The 19,981-nt window shown below is 51.5% G+C and overlaps 1 protein-coding gene across 3 annotated transcripts in view; it reads left to right on the top strand.

The window, feature by feature from the left end:
- CLN6 (CLN6 transmembrane ER protein) overlaps positions 1-19,942 on the top strand; it is a 58,740-nt gene extending 38,798 nt beyond the window's left edge. For 2 of the 3 annotated variants that reach the window (XM_055362716.2, XM_004056384.5), the window contains exons 2-7: positions 8,623-8,737; positions 12,849-12,947; positions 15,050-15,238; positions 15,597-15,652; positions 17,160-17,282; positions 18,509-19,942. In XM_055362716.2, the coding sequence (XP_055218691.1) occupies positions 8,623-8,737; positions 12,849-12,947; positions 15,050-15,238; positions 15,597-15,652; positions 17,160-17,282; positions 18,509-18,779 (853 nt within the window). In that variant the 3' untranslated portion in view covers positions 18,780-19,942. The remainder of the gene's footprint in view (positions 1-8,622; positions 8,738-12,848; positions 12,948-15,049; positions 15,239-15,596; positions 15,653-17,159; positions 17,283-18,508) is intronic. The other variant, XM_019010739.4, reaches the window with a different exon arrangement.
- Positions 19,943-19,981: the final 39 nt, after the last annotated feature.

Genomic DNA, 19,981 nt, shown 5'->3' with positions numbered 1-19,981 from the left:
GATGGGGAAATGGAGGCCCAGAGAGGTTACATCATTTGCTGGCAAGAACCAGGGCCTAAACCCAGGGTTTCTGACTTACGGGCTCTGCTGTTACGACTCCACTTTGGCTGCTAAGGAGTCATGTCCCTCTTCCCCTGTGTGAGCTCCCCACCAGCCAGGGTATTCCCAGGGGGGTGGTGTGAGGTGGGAGCTCTCTGTCTCCCAGGGTGTCTCTGCCCCCCACAGTGTGGCTTCAGCCCATTCCCAGTATCATTGCTGCTCAAGAGAGTAGGCAGAATCATCCTGTCCAGTTCCTAGGATGCTTGGATTTCCTCTGCTGCATCTGTGCTTTGCTCACTACCTCTTAAGGTAACCCATTCCAACGTCCACCTGCTTTGTTGCCAGTTTTTGTATTATAATGAAAGTGTTACAATTAGGCCGGGTGCCATGGCTCACGCCTGTAATCCCAGCACTTTGGGAGGCCAAGGTGGGTGGATCACTTGAGTCCAGGAGTTCGAGACCAGCCTGGCCAACATGGAGAATCCCTGTCTCTACTAAAAAATACAAAAATTATCCAGGTGTGGTGGCCCATGCCTGTAATCCCAGCTACTCAGGAGGCTGAGGCACCAGGATCCCTTGAGCCTGGGAGGCGGAGGTTGTAGTGAGCCGAGATGGCGCCACTGCACTCCAGCCTGGATGACAGTGAGACTGTCTAAAAAAAAAAAAAAAGTAAGAAAAGAAAAGAAAAGAAAGTATTATAATTAATGCCCGTGATAAATAACAAAGGCTTCAAGTTTTAAAAAGTAGTAATCCCTGTCCCACTCTTCCCTAGCACCAGAGACAATCACCCTAACTTCTTTTAGCTCTTTTTACCAGAGTCAAATTCCTATTTCCAAATAATATGTTTATAACAATAAAAAACACTATGTAGCACTTTTTATGGATCAGGCCCTGCTCTTAAGTTTTTGCATATATTAATTAAACCACGACCCTTGAGATACGATCTACTGGGCAGGCGTGGTGGCTCATGCCTGTAATCCCAGCATTTTGGGAGGCTGAGGTGGGCGGATCAGGAGGTCAGGAGTTCAAGACCAGCCTGACCAACATGGAGAAACCCTGTCTCTACTAAAAATACAAAAATTAGCCAGGCATGGTGTCATGCGCTTGTAGTCCCAGCTACTCGGGAGGCTGAGGCAGGAGAATTACTTGAACTCAGGAGGCGGAGGTTGCGGTGGGCCGAGATCGCGCCATTATACTCCAGCCTGGGCAACAAGAGTGAGACTCCGTCTCAAAAAAGAAAAAAAAGGGATAGGATCTACTGTTATCTCCATTTTACAAATGAGGACATTAAGGCCCAAGAAGTTAAATGATTTGCTCAAGATCTGGTTAGTGGCAGAGCTGGGATATGAACCCAAACAGTCTCCAAAGTCCAGACTCTTTTTTTTTTTTTTTGAGATGGCGTCTCACACTGTTACCCAGGCTGGAGTGCAGTAGCATGATCTCAGCTCACTGCAATCTCCACCTCCCAGGTTCAAGCGATTCTCCTGCCTCAGCCTCCCAAGTAGCTGGGATTACAGGCGCTCGCCACCACGCCCAGCTAATTTTTTGTATTTTTAGTAGAGACGGCGTTTCACCATGTTGGCCAGGCTGGTCTCAAACTTCTGACTTTGTGATTCACCCGCCTCAGCCTCCCAAAGTGCTGGGATTACAGGCCTAAGCCACCGTGCCCAGCCAAGTCCACACTCTTAAAAACTACACTCAACTGCTATTTCTTGGTTTATTTTATTTTATTCTTTTTTTGAGATGGAGTTTCACTCTTGTCCCCTAGGCTAGAGTGCAGTGGTGCCATCTTGGCTCACTGCAACCTCCACCTCCTGAGTTCAAGCACTTCTGCCTCAGCCTCCCGAGTAGCTGGGATTACAGATGCCCACCACCACGCCCATCTAATTTTTGTATTTTTAGTAGAGATGACGTTTCACCATGTTGGCCAGGCTGGTCTCTAACTCCTGACCTCAGGTGATCCACCCGCCTTGGCCTCCCAAAGTACTGGGATTACAGGCATGAGCCACTGCGCCCAGCCTTTGATTCCTTTTAGAAAAAAGGAAAAATTTTAAAAATTAGCCATGTGTGACAGCACATGCCTTTCTGTGGTCCCAGCTACTCAGGAGGCTGAGATGGGAGGATTGTTTGAGCCTGGGAGGTCAAGGCTGCAATGAGCCATGACTGTGTCACTGCACTCCAGCCTGGGTGACAGAGCAAGACCTTGTCTCCAAAACTAAAATAAAAAGAGGATATTAGTCCCCTACCCTAAACTTTAGCTTTCCTCACCCCTTCCTACAATTTCTGTCCCCTGTTTTCATGTTATCAAAGTAGACTATAATTATCTGCTGCTTTAAAACCGTAATTATCTTCCATGTTTTATCTGTGGATTGACTCTAAACATTGAAAATTAATATATAATGTGTATGTTATTTAAGCCATGTATTTAATAAATATTGTTCCAACAGAGCCAAATAATGTTTAACAGTTACATTTGCTTTCTTATGTTACTTTTGTTTTTCTTGGAGTTTCTAGTTGCCTTTCTTTATTCTCTCATTATATTTGCCTTCATTTCCTTAGTTTTTTTCTGTTCAAGCTTTTCATTGTCTTGTATGTCACCATTCTTTAAATAGAAGCAAAATTAGTCTCTGTGTGGTCCCCATTTGTGGGTTACTGCTTGACTTGTTCAGGATGAAACCCCTTCCTTTTCTGCCAGGCAGCCCTGCAGATGCTGCTGACTGCCTTGAGGATTTTAAGTGTATGGCATGCACTCCTCAACTGTCGTGGTGTCATTGTCCCCATATGGTAGACTTGGAAAGCTGGGAAGGAGAGAAGAGTCTAACCTTGTTTCAGGTTACCTGCCATTGTGCCATCACCATTGTTTTCAGCAGCATTTGCTAGTGATTGAGACCTAGCTGGCACAGGCTGGGGGCTCATTGTGCTAAGTCTGTGGAGCCAGGAACTTGGGACAAGGTTGAGGTTGCTCATCCCCAGAACATGAGCTGGGGGAGAGGATGCCTTTACCATTCCGTGATCTGCCTCCCGTGGGCAGAGTTCCAGGAGAAGAAAACCAGGCAGGTGCTGATTAATCTTTTTTTTTTTTTTTTTGAGACAGAGTCTTGCTGTGTTGCCCAGGCAGTGCAGTGGTGCCATCTCAGCTCACTGCAACCTCTGCCTGTGAGGTTCAAGCGATTCTCATGCCTCAGCCTCCCCAGTAGCTGAGATTACAGGCGTGCACCACCATGCTGGGCTAATTTTTGTATTTTTAGTAGAGATGGAGTTTCGTCATGTTGGTCAGGCTGGTCTTGAATTCCTGGCCTCATGTGATCTGCCCACCTCACCCTCCCAAACTGCTGGGATTACAGGCATGAGCCACTGTGCCCAGTCTAATCTTGATTTGCAAGCTGGTTGCTGAGTATCCACTCTGTGTGCCTGCTTTTTTTTTTTTTTTTTTTCAATAAGGTCTTACTCTGTCACCCAGGCTAAAGTGCAGTGGTACGGTCATAGCTCACTGCAGCCTCGACCTCCCAGGCTTAAGTGATCATCCTATTTCAGCCTCCTGAGTAGCTGGAACTACAGATGTGTGCCACCATACCCAGTTAATTTTTAATTTTTAATTTTTTATTTTTTAGAGTTGTTTTTTGTTGTTGTTGTTGTTGTTGTTGTTTTCTTTTTGAGACAGTTTCACTCTTACTGCCCAGGCTGGAGTGCAATGGCGTGATCCCGGCTCACTGCAACCTCTGCCTCCCAGGTTTAAGCGATTCTCCTGCCTCAGCCTCCCAAGTAGCTGGGATTACAGGCGCACACCACCAAGCCTGGCTAATTTAGTATTTTTATATAGAGACAGGGTTTCACCGTGTTGGCCAGGCTGGTCTCGAACTCCAGACCTCAGGTGATCTGCACACCTCAGCCTCCCAAAATGCTGGGAGTACAGGCATGAGCCACTGGGCCCAGCCCCCCTCTTTTTTTTTTTTTCCTGTCCTACTAAGTTAGGCTGGACTAATGACAGGGATTCTCATTGACCAAGGTGCTTCCTGAGGTGGAGGAGGAGGTAGTCACTGAGCCTCTAGTGTATGCTGGGTACACATAACTTCCAGATACACACATCTAAGTGTTCATACTTCCAAAATCCCTTTATTCCTCATACCGAACATCCTACTTTTTGCCAAGTTTGGAGGTATCACAGCAAGAAACTGAAGGCTGTTACCTCTTTCGCCACCCAAGTTCTCTGGGCCTGGAGGTTATCACTCTCTGCTTTTTGAGGCCTTACCCTGATGGCTACTGAGGAAGGAGCTGGGTGGGGCCTCTGTGTTGGTCACTCGTCTCAGACCACTGAGCAGTCCTCAGGGTTACTGGCTATCTATCCAGTCTGAAGATCAAGCCGCCCCTCCCTTCTCTTTCTCTGGCTCCAGTAAGCCAGGCATCTCAGCTCCATGCAGAACCTTCTTCACTTCCACCTCCAGGCCTTTACCCTGCTCTCCTGCTTTTCTGCCTAGTTAGATTCATCCATCCGTGCTTTGAGGCTCCCTTCCCTCATGCAAGCTTTGTGTATTGCCCTAAGGCCACGCTGATCCCTCCTTTTTTTTTTTTTTTTTTGTTTTAGTATTTATTGATCATTCTTGGGTGTTTCTCGGAGAGGGGGATGTGGCAGGGTCATAGGATAATAGTGGAGGGAAGGTCAGCAGATAAACACGTGAACAAAGGTCTCTGGTTTTCCTAGGCAGAGGTCCCTGCGGCCTTCCACAGTGTTTGTGTCCCTGGGTACTCGAGATTAGGGAGTGGTGATGACTCTTAAGGAGCATGCTGCCTTCAAGCATCTGTTTAACAAAGCACATCTTGCACCGCCCTTAATCCGCTTAACCCTGAGTTGACACAGCACATGTTTCAGAGAGCATGGGGTTGGGGGTAAGGTTATAGACTAACAGCATCCCAAGGCAGAATAATTTTTCTTAGTACAGAACAAAATGGAGTCTCCTATGTCTACTTCTTTCTACACAGACACAGTAACAATCTGATCTCTCTTTCTTTTCCCCACATTTCCCCCTTTTCTTTTCGACGAAACTGCCATCGTCATCATGGCCTGTTCTCGATGGTCGCTGTCTCTTCGGAGCTGTTGGGTATACCTCCCAGACGGGGCGGCCGGGTAGAGGCGCTCCACACCTCCCAGACAGGGCGGCCGGGCAGAGGCGCTCCTCACCTCCCAGACAGGGCGGCCGGGCAGAGGTGCTCCTCACCTCCCAGACGGGGCGGCCGGGCAGAGGCGCTCCTCACATCCCAGATGATGGGTGGCCGGGCAGAGACGCTCCTCACCTCCCAGACGGGGCGGCCGGGCAGAGGTGCTCCTCACCTCCCAGATAGACAATGGGCAGCCGGGCAGAGGCTCCTCACTTCCTAGATGGGGTGGCGGCTGGGGGGTGGCGGCCGGGCAGAGGCGCTCCTCACTTCCCAGACCGGGCGGCCGGGCAGAGGCGCTCCTCACATCCCAGACGATGGGCAGCCGGGCAGAGGCGCTTCTCACCTCCTAGATGGGGCGGCCGGGCAGAGGGGCTCCTCACATCTCAGATGATGGGCGGCCAGGCAGAGACGCTCCTCACTTCCTAGATGGGGTGGCGGCCGGGCAGAGCCTATAATCTTAGCACTTTCGGAGGCCAAGGCAGGCGGCTGGGAGGTGGAGGTTGTAGCGAGCCGAGATCACGCCACTGCACTCCAGCCTGGGCAACATTGAGCATTGAGTGAGCGAGACTCCATCTGCAATCCCAGCACCTCGGGAGGCCGAGGCGGGCAGATCACTCGAGGTCAAGAGCTGGAGACCAGCCCGGTCAACACAGCGAAACCCCGTCTCCACCAAAAATACAAAAACCAGTCAGGCGTGGCGGCGCGTGCCTGCAATCCCAGGCACTCGGCAGGCCGAGGCAGGAGAATCGTGGGAGCCCGAGGCAGGGAGGTTGCAGGGAGCTGAGATCATGGCAGTACAGTCCAGCCTCGGCAACACAGGGAGAAGGAAGAAGCGAGGGAGAGGGAGAGGGGGAGGGGGAGGGGGAGGGGGGAGGGAGATCCCTTTCTAACCTGATCTCCTGATAAGCCTAGTAATCAAAAACAGAATAGCAAGCTGTTGGCCAGGCATGGTGGCTCACAGCTGTAATCCCAGCACTATGGATGGCTGATGTGGGTTGATTATTGAGCCCAGGAATTTGAGACCAGCCTGGGCAACATAGTGAGACCTCATCTCTACAAAAAATAATAATAATAATAATAAAATAAAATTAGCTGGGCATAGTGGCATGCACCTGTGGTCCCAGTTACTCAGGAGACTGAGGTGGAAGGAATGCTTGAGCCTGGGAGGCCAAGGCTGCAGTGAGCTGTGATCACACCACTGAACTCCAGCCTGGGTGACCCTGTCTCCAAAAAACAAAACAAAAAAAAAACAGAATAGCAAGCTATTGAGAGCACAGGTCTTGAATTAACATAAACCCAGGTTTGAATTGTGTGTGTTATTCAGGATGACTGGGTTGCAAGTGACAGAAAGCCAGTGTGAACTGCACCATCCTTAGCAAAAAGGAATGTGTTGGCTCATATGGCCAGATCATGAACTGGCAACATGAACACTGTCAGCACTTTTTCTCCCCCTTTCCCTGATCCTCTCTGCGAGGCTCCTTCATTCTTACCTGGATGTCCCTTGAGGGTGGAACCTTGGCTGTAGGCAGTCCTGGGCTTGCACCCTTAGAACCCAGCACTATAAAGGAAGGAGCTCTTTTCCCCACCTGCAGTTGGAAAAGTCCCACTGGGCCAGTCTAGGTCACTGGCCCTTCCTGTGGCTAAGAAAATATCATGTCTTACCAGAAGAAGCAGTGGGTGGGAAATAGGCTAACAAAAGGAATTGTTGCCACAGCTCCTTACTACACGGGTGGCTTTGGCTAAGCACCTAATCCCTCTAAGCCTCAGTATCCTCATCTGTAAAGCAGATGCGTAGATTAGATGAGATAGTGCAGGTAAAGACCTAGCATTGCACATAGTTGGTGTTCAGTGAGGGGGTGGAAGATACCGAGTAGAGGGGACAGGAAGACTTAGCTGACCTAGGGAAGGCCTACCCAACCTGTCTTGCCTGCCACTAGAAAATGAGATTTCTCCCAAGAGCTTGCCTCCCTGTCCTGGGGTACTCTACCAGCCAGTATGGATCATCCTTGGAATTGGCAGGAAGGGATCTCAGAAAATTAGGGAAGCAACAGCAGTATCGACAGAAGACAGTCTTTGCAGTGCCTCTAAGCTAATGTTTGCCACTACAAAAAGAGTAACTGGTCGTTGTGACTGTTTTAATCAGCCAGTAGTTGCTGAGCATGGACCAGGGCCTGAGCTCAGAACTCTGGAGGAATACAGATTTGTGGTCCATGGCGCCTGTTCTTGGCACAAACGAGACGATGAAACCCACACCTCAGTCCTCTTAGGATGTGGCTGGCTGCTTGTCCCTGGAGGTGTGCAAGTAATTGCAGGGACTCTAAAGAGGATTTGGACTCTGATAGGGAGGTGGGTGAGTTGGGAGAACCTTAAAGGTCACCCCTGTTCTCGAGGGTCTAGATAGGAGAGTACAGCTCCAGCCCCATTATGCCAGACTGGGTTGGCGTTGAAGTGCTCCCTGCAGTGGGCTGGTGGGGCTTTGGGAAAAGCTTCATCAGGGAAGCCTTCCCAGAGGAGGCAGCACTGGTCCTGGAACTTCAGTGCATCTATGAACAGCAGATGACCAACTGTTTAGTGAGAGGGACAGGCCTCCAAAGATGTATCGTGAGGCAGTACTCCACTTCCTGCTGTGTCTCTCACATCACCTTGCTTCTGCTGGCTCCTTCTCAGGTTCTACTGTGGACTGCTGAGAAGAGGAGTACCAGCAGCCCAGCCTGACCTCCTCACAGTGCTGGAATCAAGCGAGCAGGAGGCCCTATCCATTTCAGTCTCTCTAAGGCACATTTCATTGGAGGGCTCTGATTGGCCAAGCTCTGGTCACATGCCCATCCCATAGACCAATCATGATGGACCCAACTATGGGATGGAGGTTAAAAGTATAAGCTCAGGAGCCCAATCATTTGGGTTCAAATCCTTAGCTGTGTGACCTTGAGCAAGTTATTGAGCCTCTTGGGCCTCAGTTTTTTCGTTTGTAAAATGGAGGTAATATTTCAGCCTTGAAAGGTTTCTGTGAGGATTAAATGAGATAATACATGTAAACAGCTAACAGTAGTGCCTGGGATATAGTAAGTGCTCAACTAAGGTCAGCTGCCATGATCCATCATCAAGTTTCATGCTTTTCAGCCGGGATTGCGTTCTTTGCCTTTCTTGATTTCCTCCATCTTTCGGTAGGGGAGAAACCCCAGCAGTTACACCTGTTCAGCTGTTTCCTTCCTGAATCACAGAGAAGCTAAGGTCGGGGCAGCTGAAGTCCACCTTCTCCTTGACCGCAGGGCCAGACCCCAGTATATCCAGCAAAACCCTATCCATAGAACTCAATTATGTGTGTCTCCTCCTGTCCTCAAGTCCCCAGACCTCTTTGTGGCTAATCTCGGGAAGATTTTGGTGGAGGAGGAGAGAAGAGCTGACTTCTCTCGTCTGGTTCCTTCCCAGGTATGGCTCTGTGAGCGCTGATGAGGCTGCCCGCACGGCTCCCTTCCACCTCGACCTCTGGTTCTACTTCACACTGCAGAACTGGGTTCTGGACTTTGGGCGTCCCATTGCCATGGTGAGTGTGAAATGGTGCACAGGGCTCTGACCAGCACTGAGGACACTTAGTGTGGCTTGAATTTGCCGAGTGACCTTAAACAAGTCACTTCTTTATCTCCCAGTAAACTGAGAGAATAGGCCTGGATGCCTTCATATCCTTAGCTCTATGACTTGGCCCGTCAGGCAACTGCCAGCAAGTGGGGGGCCTGAAGAGTCATACTGTGCCCCAACTCTCATGGGGGAACTGGTGGTCCTGAACAGTCATACTGTAATACTGTAACCCCCTCTGGCCTGTGTCTGGAAGCAGCTTAACCAGGTTGAACCAAATCACCAAGACAGACAAAGGGGTATGGGAAAGGAAGTGGAGCACCCCACCCCCACCCCCGTCTCCCCCGTCCTTCCCCATTACCTTGGGATAGTATTATTTTTTCTGGAGTTGAAGCACGTAGGCTGATTTTGCATATTATATATGACTGTGAGCCATGGGTAATTTTTAATGCCATCCAGTGAAACCATCCCCTGCCTTCCAAGGCTTCTTCATGCTTTAGTATCCAGTGGTGGCCTCCACAGACGAGATTAATGCTGGGAGGGCACCAGTGCCCCTTGCTTGTAGTGGGAGGATGGAAGATAGGTAGGTAGGTAGGTAGATAGATAGATAGATAATTGACAGATGATAGATAATAAATAGACGAACGTGAAGAAAATTAAGTGAGATATCACCAGGTATCAAGTCATTATTTGGTAGTGGGGGCACAGTGTGACTATTCATGGCCCCCAGACCCCTCCCACCCAACTTGCTGACAGTTGCCTGACGGGCCACAGTCATAGAGCCAAAAGATATGAAGGCATCCAGGCCTATACTCTCAGTTTACTGGAAGATAAACGGGAAGTGACTTTTTGAAGGTCACTCAGCAAATTCAAGTGTAAAAGTAACAATATCCAGTGCTAAAACTGGCACTTTGTACATCCTAGTGATCATGCAAATTAGCAAAGCCCTTTTGGGGCCGGGCATGGTGGCTCATGCCTATAATCCTAGCACTTTGGGAAGCTGAAACAGGAACATCACTTGAGCCCAGGAGTTTGAGATCAGTCAGGGCAATATAATGAGACCCTGTCTCTATAAAAGATTTGTAAATTAGCTGGGTGTGGTGATGTGCACCTGTAGTCCCAGCTACTCAGGACTGAGCTGGGAAGATCTCCTGAGCCTGGGAAGTTGAGGCTGCAGTGAGCCGTGATCACACCACTGCACTCCAGCCTGGGTGACACAGTGAGACCCTGTCTCAAAAAACAAACAAAAAGCAAAGCCTTTTTGGAAAGCAGTAATAATTCATAAGTAACAACTTGGCAAGATTAGTACTTAGAATAGTGCCTAACACAATAAGTGTTTAATGCATTTTTATTGAATGAATAATAATTATAGCAAAGTTAGAATAGTGGCTAACATCGAATGTTTACTCTGTTCTAAGCTCTTTATGTGTTTCAGTTTATTTAATTCTCATATCAACACTATTGCTAATCTCAATGTTATAGATGAGGAAACTTGAGGAGAGAGAGAATAAGTAACTGGCTCGAGGTCAAGCATAGAGGCCAGCATCTGCCCAGGCATTCTGGCCCTGGAGCCCCTTCCTGACAAGGTTGAATTCTCTGTCACATAAATATCCAGAATCCTAATATATTCATCCCTCTGACCCAGTAATACCCTTCCGAGAATCTGCCCGTAGGGATATAATCAGCAAGAAGACAGCAGTTTCCTCTAACTCAAAGATGTTCATTGCAGTGGTGTTTATGATAGCCAAACCTTAGAAATGACTTGCGTGTCCAGCATTAGGGACTGGGTAAATCAGTTTTGCTATGTCCATTATAGAGAATGTTTCCTGGCAATTAAGCAGAAATTATGGATACTATAGAGCAACCTGGAATATTTAAGGAGAAAAAAGTTTCCTAAATGACATGCAGACTGACTAATTGCAAGTCAATAACGAGCTTGTCTACCTGGGATCAAAGACTTGATGGGCGTAAAGAAAAGCTGTCCTGGCAGTGCTGTCAGGGAGTGATGGTGGGTGCTGGTTCTCCTTCCTGCAGTCTTTTTGAAGGTTGCCTTTTAAATGTGGAAAAATAAGAGGAATTGAGCCAAGAGCTGGGGCATCGGGTTGGGTTTGTGGGTGACCTAGGGCAAGTCACTGTCCTGGGCTTCATTTCTCTCTCCAAGAAGACTGGTTGGACTGGCTGCTCTGAACCTTCTTCTAGCATGAAGGAACCACATACTGGGGGCCAAAGAAGCTGCCCATCAAACTGGTGCTAGAGAGAGAGATGAGGCCAGGAGTGGGCTCGTGGCTCCCCTCACTCACTAGGACCCAGCTTCTACTGGCATAACAGGGACTCCTATTGGGCAAATCACTTCCCCCATCCTGCTTAGAGCTGCTGTGACCACTGTAACCCTAAGTAGGACTTGGTGGAGAGTAGACATTTGAAAAGCTCTTGTATACGCTAGAGATTTTCAGATGTATGCATAATAGTTGCAAATTTGTTAAAAACATTTACAAGTTATAAAAGTAACATGTCATAGATGTAACATAGTTGTAACATAAAGAAGTGTTAGACTCTCCCTACCCCTTTCCTGTCCCACTGCTGACAGTTTGGGGAATACCCCTTTCACTCTTTTCTCTGCTTATACAAACACATATATACATCCTTTTCCCTTCTAATCATAATGAGATTTTGCTTTATACTTTATTTTGCAACCTGCTTGTTTTCCTTTAGAATATATCATATGGTGGGCATGGTGGCATGTAATTCCAGCACTTTGGGAGGCCAAGGCAGGAGGATTGCCTGAGGCCAGTCCTGGCAACATAGCAAGACCCTGCTTTTACAAATAATTTAAAAATTAATGGTGCTTGGTGCCTGGCACCTGTAATCCCAGCACTTTGGGAGGTCAAGGTGGGAGGATCGCTTGAGCCCAGGAGTTTGTGACCAGCCTGGTCAACATAAGGAGACCTCATCTCAATAAAAAAGAAAAAAGAAAAAAATATATATTATAGATCTCTCTCCGTGTCAGTACATATAAGGTGTCATTTCTGTTAATGGCTACTTAACCTTCCATGGTAAGAAGTGCTATCAGGGATTCAACTGGTCCTGTTTGATTGAAGAGTCAGCCTATTTCTGATGTTTTGCTATCACAGAGTATTTTAGCAAGTATATATATGATGTAGGTAAAGAGGCAGATACACACATGTACGCTGAGTAAGAGAGATTGAGATTGCTGCGTTCTGTGAGTTTTATTTCTGCAGGTTTAGTTTATCCAATATGGCATTTCTGTGTTAAAAGAGATAACCATCTAAATCCTTCCTTGAAACTTGTGGGCCTTATGTGTGTTTTCAATCAACAGATACTAGAAGTACAGTTTGGGGGTTGTGAAATGCTTTAACCTTGCATAGGGGTTTTCACACTGGCCTGGACAAGGCCAGGGCTCAGAAGAGAGAGCATTGCAGAAGGAGGAACTGCCCCTGGCCTGCCTTCCTCTCTCTGGGAAGGTAGGGAAGGAAGAGTTGAAGCTACTTTGTAGAGCATTCTTATTTTCTCCTTTGTCTCCTAATGTGTATTTTGAACCTGGTTTGGAAGCAGTCCCTCCGCATCAGGGCCTGGCACTCAGGAGACTGATCGTGGAGTGCCAGAACCCGAATGGTCCAAGTAGGCCCTCTGGGCCACCTCTCTTGTGTTATAGATGGGGAAACCAAGGCCCAGAGAAGGGAAGTATTAGCCAAGGGTCACCCAGCAAGTTGGTGCCACAACGGAGTCCCTGAGAAGCCTACCAACTCCCAAGCTGGCATCAGGGTCATTTATTTGGTATCTGCTGGGTGAGGGGCACAGGGTCAGGCCTTGCCTGGAATTGCATCTGCTCTGTGTCTGGGGACAAGTCCGTTACCTCCTCTGGGACTCAGCTTTCCTGTCTGGATAAACCTTTGTCCCAAGGCTGCCGAGAAGGTCCAGCGATCACAGGAAGAATGAAGTGTACATGATGGGGTGGGGATGAAAGGAGTTGGGGTGGGCGGCATTAGGGGCAGACTCCCTTGAGGCCCGAGGGCCGTGAGGGGCTGTGCCCAGGTGAGCCCATTCTTCCATTTGCTCTGCAGCTGGTATTCCCTCTCGAGTGGTTTCCACTCAACAAGCCCAGTGTTGGGGACTACTTCCACATGGCCTACAACGTCATCACGCCCTTTCTCTTGCTCAAGGTACTGTCCCAGGGCCCCCACTCTCTCCTGTCATCCCCATTCTTTGCACACCTGGCAGGAAGGTGATGCTAAGCCCTGTGTCCTGACTCAAGCACGCTCCTGCCTGCTGCTGGGGGGTGAAGGCTGTGACAGAGCAGCATGTCCAGGGCCTGGGGCCCGGGGAAGGCGGAGCTGCCGGTGGCCTGGAGGGATGGAAAATATGCCCCAAGAAAGGGCTTTTGATTTGAACCTCAGCCTGGCGTGCCAGTGGGGGAAGCAGAGAGGTGTTGAGGTAGAAGGACCTAAAGACAAGGCTGTGCTTGGGAAACCGTAAAACATTTGGGGAGGCTGAGGCAGAAGTGACTGGAGGTCCAGGGAGAGGTCAAGGACCCACTGGGAAGAGAGGAAGAAGCCAGGTGACAGGAGAGGCAGCAGCAGCAGCAGCTGAACTCCATCCTCCACCCTGGAGAGCCCTGAGATGTCACTGGGAGCACGAGCAAGAACTGCTGGCTTTGCACTTTGGCAAGTAAGGGCTTTAAAACTACTATAGGTTGAGCATCCCTAATCCAAAAATCTGAAATCTGAAATGCTCCAAAGGAGTCTGAAATTTTTTAAGCACTGGCATGATACTATAAGTAGAAAACTCGGCCGGGCGCGGTGGCTGGAGCCTGTAATCCCAGCACTTTGGGAGGCTGAGGTGGGTGGATCACTTGAGGTCAGGAGTTCAAGACCAGCCTGGCCAACATGGTGAAACCCCAGTCTCCATTAAAAATAGAAAAAATTGGCCAGGCACAGTGGCTCATGCCTGTAATCCCAGCACTTTGGGAGGCTGAGGCGGGCGGATCACCTGATGTCAGGAGTTCGAGACCAGCCTGGCCAACATGGTGAAACTCCATCTCTACTAAAAATACAAAGAAAAGTAGCTGGGCATGCTGGCAGGCACCTGTAGTCCCAGCTACTCGGGAGGCTGAGGCCGGAGAATCACTTGAATCCAGGAGGTAGAGGTTGCAGTGAGCCGAGATTCCACCACCGCACTCCAGCCTGGGCGATGGAGCAACACTCCGTCTCAAAAAAGAAAATTCTACACATACGTACTTAACACAAACTTTGTTTCATGTACAAAATTATTTAAAATGTTATATAAAATTAACTTCAGGCTGTGTATGTAAAGTATATAGGAAATATAAATGAATTTTTCCAGGCATGGTGGCTCACACCTGTAATCTCAATACTTTGGGAGGCTGATACAGGAGGATCGCTTGAGGCCAGGAGTTTGAGACCAGCCTGGGCAACATAGTGAGACCCTATCTCTACAAAAAATTTAAAAATTAGCTGGGCATAATGGTGCACACCTGTAGTCCCAGCTACTCTGGGGGCTGAGGTGGGAGGATCTCTTGAGCCACTATACTCCAGCCTGAGTGACAGAGTGAGACCCTGTCTCAAAGAAAAATGAAAGAAATGAATTTCATGTTTAGACTTGCATATGCATTCCCAAGAAATCTCATTGTGTGTATGCAAATATTCCAAAATCTGAAATCTGAAACATTTCAGATAAAGGATGCTCAGCCTGTATCACCATCATTTTGTATTGAAGAAAGATACTTCAAATCTCCAGAAGTAGGAGGGGTATAATCTCAGAACTCCGGTGTGTTTTCAGTTAAACAGTGGCATTTCAGAAGCACCTGCCCCCATCCCTGACATTTTCTTCATGTTTGCTGGGACCACTCAGAAATCAGAAGGTGCCTTCAGCAGGCTGAGCCGGCCACCCACAGCCAGAGACAGTGGGAGGGCTGGGCCTGAGCCTGGACTCCTGCACTGAAGGCTGGGCTGTCCCCTCCAGCCTACAGCTCATGTGTGACTTTGGGAAAGGAGTTGGGCCCTCTGGTCTTTTTGCTCCCTGGGTAAAGTCAGCGGGGGGTGCTGCTCCGCATTCCCTCCTGGGTTCATAGGGGTCACGGGAGGATCTGGAGGCTGGGCTGGCCTGCTAAAGGGACCAGCCACTTTTTGGAGTGACATTCCAGCTGGAAGCGTCCATCCCACCCCAGGTGTGAGGGGGGAAGCAGAGGGTGTCACATACTGTGACAGAGGTGGGGTCATGCTGCCAACCCCTCTCTGAACCCCAGCTCATCGAGCGGTCCCCCCGCACCCTGCCACGCTCCATCACCTACGTGAGCATCATCATCTTCATCATGGGTGCCAGCATCCACCTGGTGGGCGACTCTGTCAACCACCGCCTGCTCTTCAGTGGCTACCAGCACCACCTGTCTGTCCGTGAGAACCCCATCATCAAGAATCTCAAGCCGGAGACGCTGGTGAGGCCACCTCCTGCTCCCTGCCTGTAAGCCCTAGGAGCACAGTCTGTCCTGGGAGGCTGAAGAAATGGCCCCCACCCCTCGCCGCACCTGTCCTTCCACCAAAGGCATTCTGCTAGGTGAGGGCACCGTCGCCTGCACCAAGCTAGGATGCTCAAGTGTTCTTAGGAAGTGGTGCACAGACTGCCTCCCACCTGGGCCCCTGTAACAGAGGGCGAGGCCCCGGGTAGGGAATAAGGCAGTGGGGGAGGCCTGGGACTGGGAGAAGGGTGGTCAGAGGGGATGCTTGGGGCCCCAGCACCTCCCTGGACTGACATCGACATCCCCCCTGACTCTGCTCTGCCTGTGCCTCCCTCAGATCGACTCCTTTGAGCTGCTCTACTATTATGATGAGTACCTGGGTCACTGCATGTGGTGAGTGATGGGCCCATCTGTGTATCCCAGGGGCCCCAACTACCGGCTAGCTCTGTCACTGGCTCAGGGACACGCTGAGCAAGGCTGTCTGGGCTGCAGGTCTCCATGTGTTGAGTCTCATCCCCTGTAAAGGCACTGTGAGCTCAACCTCCAGTGAAGTTGTCCCCGAGGTTGCCCGGGAGACCCAGCTGCTGTCCCACGCTCCAGGCCCCGGCTTCCGGCCAGCATCCCCCCCAGCATCGCCACCCCCGCCCAGCCCTCAGTGCCCGCTGCGGCCAGCAGAGGGCAGCGAGCGGCTTTGGTCCTTCCTCGCCAAGCCTGAGCCCTGAGGGTGGGGGAGGAGGACGCGTCCCTGATAAACAACCCCCAGATGGTGATGGCGGGGGGTGGGGGCACAGCCAGGGACCCCCACCCGTGTCGGGCCTGCTCTTTGGGAGTGGAGGAATCTGCGGGGAGCCAGCTGGATCAGGCTGGGGAGGGGCGTGCTGTTTGCGCTCCCCCCTCTTCAGAACTCCCAGAGGGGCACCTTTTCCTACCTACCCCGTCCCTCAGTCTGGGGAGACCTCAGAAATGTGGTCTCAGCCTCAGGAGATCCCGGGCCCAGGCTGGGAGGCTTCATCTGTTCCAACCTCCCATCTTACCCAGGAGAAACTGAGGCCAGAGGGAGGAGGGCTCCGAAGGCTGCAGCTGGGAGGTGAGGGCCAGCCCTGGACCCGGCTCACTCCTGAGTTGGTGCTCACAGCACACGCACCCTGCACGGGCGTTTCCAGGGTGTTTCGGGCCCTGCGATGTCAATCCTCCTGGCTCAGCTGGTCCAGGGTCCCTGGACAGGCCTCCTGCCATCTTTCCCTGGCCTTTGCCAGAGCCTCTTCCCACAGAAGGTTGGGGAAGGGTGGAGGGGCTAGGAACAGAGAGCTGGAGCCCCAGCAGGAAGAGGGTGTGGGTGAGAAGAGGCAGGCGGGTATACCGGTGAAAGTCAGCACAGGTGGGAGAAAGGGAGCTGGTGTGTGGAGAGGGGAGAGGGTAGTATTTTGGGGTGAGGTGTCTGAGGTGAGGGTGGGGCTGTGTGCTGAGTGTGGGTGCAGTGCTTCACCAAGAGGCCCCCGCAGGTGCTGTTCTCTTTTTTAACATGTGGACCTCCATCCTCAGCCCGGGAGGTGCCTCTGTCTCCAGGCTAGTGTGGTGCTGGGCTGCTGGTGTCTGCGGTGCATGAGACAGACAACCCCCCAGACACCCCTTACCCCCACGGAGTGAGTGAGGTGCCCTGGGCGGTGTGGATGCCTCTGGTCTTCTGACCCACACGTGCCTTGCCTTCCTGTTTCTGTTTCTGTCCCACCTTTGACGCCCAGCACAGGCAAGGTCGGGTGGAGAGGAGCGCCTCTCACCCAGGCTAGGCGTTTTGTAAACCGTGACGTGGCACTCCATGAGACCCCATGAGAGCGGGTGCAGAGGTGGTGGGAAGAGGGCCGCTGAGCAGGCCTCTAAGACACTGGCCTTCCTGTCACAGGTACATCCCCTTCTTCCTCATCCTCTTCATGTACTTCAGTGGCTGCTTTACTGCCTCTAAAGCTGAGAGCTTGATGCCAGGGCCTGCCCTGCTCCTGGTGGCGCCCAGTGGCCTGTACTACTGGTGAGTGGACATCAGCATGGGGGCAGAGGCAGGGGCACTGAGAGAGCCATGGCAGCAAAATTCTGCACTTGCCAATGGACCTGCTGTGTGGCCCTGGGGAGACTGGCCGTCTCTGGGCCCGTGCTTCTTCTTGTGTCTAGTGGGGACTGTGACAATGCCCTGTGGTGGCCTCTTTGTTTCCATGAAGCCCAGGCCTGGGTGTGGCAGGGAGGTGGGAGGAGAGGGCGAGGTTGCACAGTCTGTCTCTATCCTCAAGCCCCTCTCGCTCTGTGCCCCATCTCAAGAACCCCAGTGTTGCCCTGGGGCCGGTACAATCCACCTCCGACACCAAGCCCTGTAGTGGGCTGCGGTTTCCGCCTCTGTGAAATGGGGATGATGGTACCTGCCTGTCTTCCTCTCAGATGATGAGGATGCTGAGGACAGAGAGGGGCTTTGTCAAATGTAAAGCACTATGGCGAGGCCAGACTGGGGGGTTTCATGGCATAGGGGCTTCTGGCCTGGGGTCTTTGTTCCCTCTGGCTCTCTTTTCTTCCCATTGCAGAGGACTTAGGCCTCAGCCAGTCTCCTAGCCCTCATCTGTCACTTCTGCCCTGGAGACAGGTCACCCTGGGATTGTGGGTATCATGGGAAGGACAGGGTGGGGGCAGGACTGGACCCTTCTCTGATGGGAGGTCTCCCTCAAAATGAAAAGGGCCTCCTTTCCTGGGCCAGCTCTAGATCCTCTCCCCGGCCTGTCCCCTGTGTGGCTGAGATGGCCCACTGGGACTCATCTGTATGCTCTCTGGGGATTAAAAAGAATGGGTGGCAGCTACAGTGAGCGGGAAAGACGTTAGGGGAGCGCTTCCTGCTGGTTCTTACCCCGGCGTCCTGCCGCGGGGGTGGCTGCCGTCATAGTGGCAATTGTTTGTTGCTTTCTCCTCTAGTCAGTTTTTGTCGTGTGGAAGTATAAACTTAATGTGACCAGAGAAGCCAGAAATATACATTTTTAGGTATTCTGTTATTTAAATATTGGCAACAAACTCAACATTTAAAAAACAGTAACTATACCAGCTAAATCAATATGCTGCCCATGGGCTGTGGCTTAGAGCGGCATAGTTCACTGAGCCCTGGCACCAGAGGACTCTTCTGCCTGCCTGGAGGGCAGCCTGGCTCTCGCACACAGGGAGGGATGCCAGGCAGGACGGGGTTGCCACAGCAACTGCCTCACTCATCCCTGGCCTTTCCAGGTACCTGGTCACCGAGGGCCAGATCTTCATCCTCTTCATCTTCACCTTCTTCGCCATGCTGGCCCTCGTCCTGCACCAGAAGCGCAAGCGCCTCTTCCTGGACAGCAATGGCCTCTTCCTCTTCTCCTCCTTCGCACTGACCCTCTTGCTTGTGGCGCTCTGGGTCGCCTGGCTGTGGAATGACCCTGTTCTCCGGAAGAAGTACCCGGGTGTCATCTACGTCCCTGAGCCCTGGGCTTTCTATACCCTTCACGTCAGCAGTCGGCACTGAGTCCCTGGCACCAGGCTCTGGCGCTCTGCTGGGTGGGAGGTGGGCCATGGAGGGCATCTGAATACAGGAGTGGGAGGGGTGTGGGTGTGTAACCAGAGACCGAGAGCATGAGTGGGGTGTGCCTCGTGTGCGTGGATTCGTGTGTGTGTGTGTGTGTAGATTTGTGTGTGTGTGTCTTGTATATGTGTGCGCAGAGTGCATCATTTTCAGACTCTACTATTTCTGTCAAGTTTCTGTTTGATTTGGATCATCTCAGGATCGGATTCTGTTTTAGAGTGTTTCTGGGCCAGGATCCGGGCCCCTGCCCTCCTCTGCACCTGACCACACTCCCTACTCAGGGCTGGTCTGTTCTTCCCGGACATCTTCTGGTAGCCGTGCAGGAGAGGGCTGGGTGGGGCAGAGGCCAGGAGGGGACCTGGTGTGTCACCTACCCACCACCTGGCTCATCCCGCAGGCCCACCCTGACCCTACATTACATAGGTTACGTCAGCCTACTGTGGCTGTTGAGCAAAGCATTTCTCCTTTCTGGGCCTCATTTGCACTAGATGGGCCTGTGGTCCCAAAGTAGGTCAGTAGGTTGGGGTTGCTGACACCCCTTGGGTGCAGCTTTGGGACAGATGAGTGGCTCTGTCCTGTCACTGCCCTCTCCCTGCCTGGGGGCTATGTGCACTCCAGACCCCCGCCCAGGCTCAGGCCCATGAGGTGTGGAGACAACCTGGCCCCCAGGAGCTGGAGGCACCGCCCACTCCCCTGGCATTCCAGCTTTGCAGGTGACCCTCCTCTACCCAAAGCTCTGTCCCCCTGCTCCCACTCCAGAAGAACTGTGGCACGCGCTTCGGGCAGCCTAGCCACAGGCTTTGAGCGCCTGCATTCCTGGGGGGTGGGGGGTGGGGTGCCAAAGGCCCTGAGCAAAAGCCAGAGCTCCTCTCATCAAAGCCTTTACAAGGTGCTGGGCCCAGAGGCTTTGCCTTGACAGAGTGGCCCAGGGTTTCGAGGGAGGAGGAACCTCCCCCTACCTAGGACCCTTCCCGTGGGGGGTCTACAGAGTCGGGGACAGAAGGGAAGGGACCCACAGGAAGTCACAGTGGTGCCCAGGGATGTGTCAGCCCCCAGCCACGGGGACGCGGGATTCAAGAATGAAGTAAATACAGTCATAGCCCCAAGTGGTGTTGGAGGTGTTTTTTGTCTTTTCTCCCTTTTGT

Source organism: Gorilla gorilla, chromosome 16 (assembly GCF_029281585.2).
Source record: "Gorilla gorilla gorilla isolate KB3781 chromosome 16, NHGRI_mGorGor1-v2.1_pri, whole genome shotgun sequence".
Lineage (NCBI taxonomy): Eukaryota > Metazoa > Chordata > Mammalia > Primates > Hominidae > Gorilla > Gorilla gorilla.
This window is presented reverse-complemented; position numbering and strand designations above follow the sequence as displayed.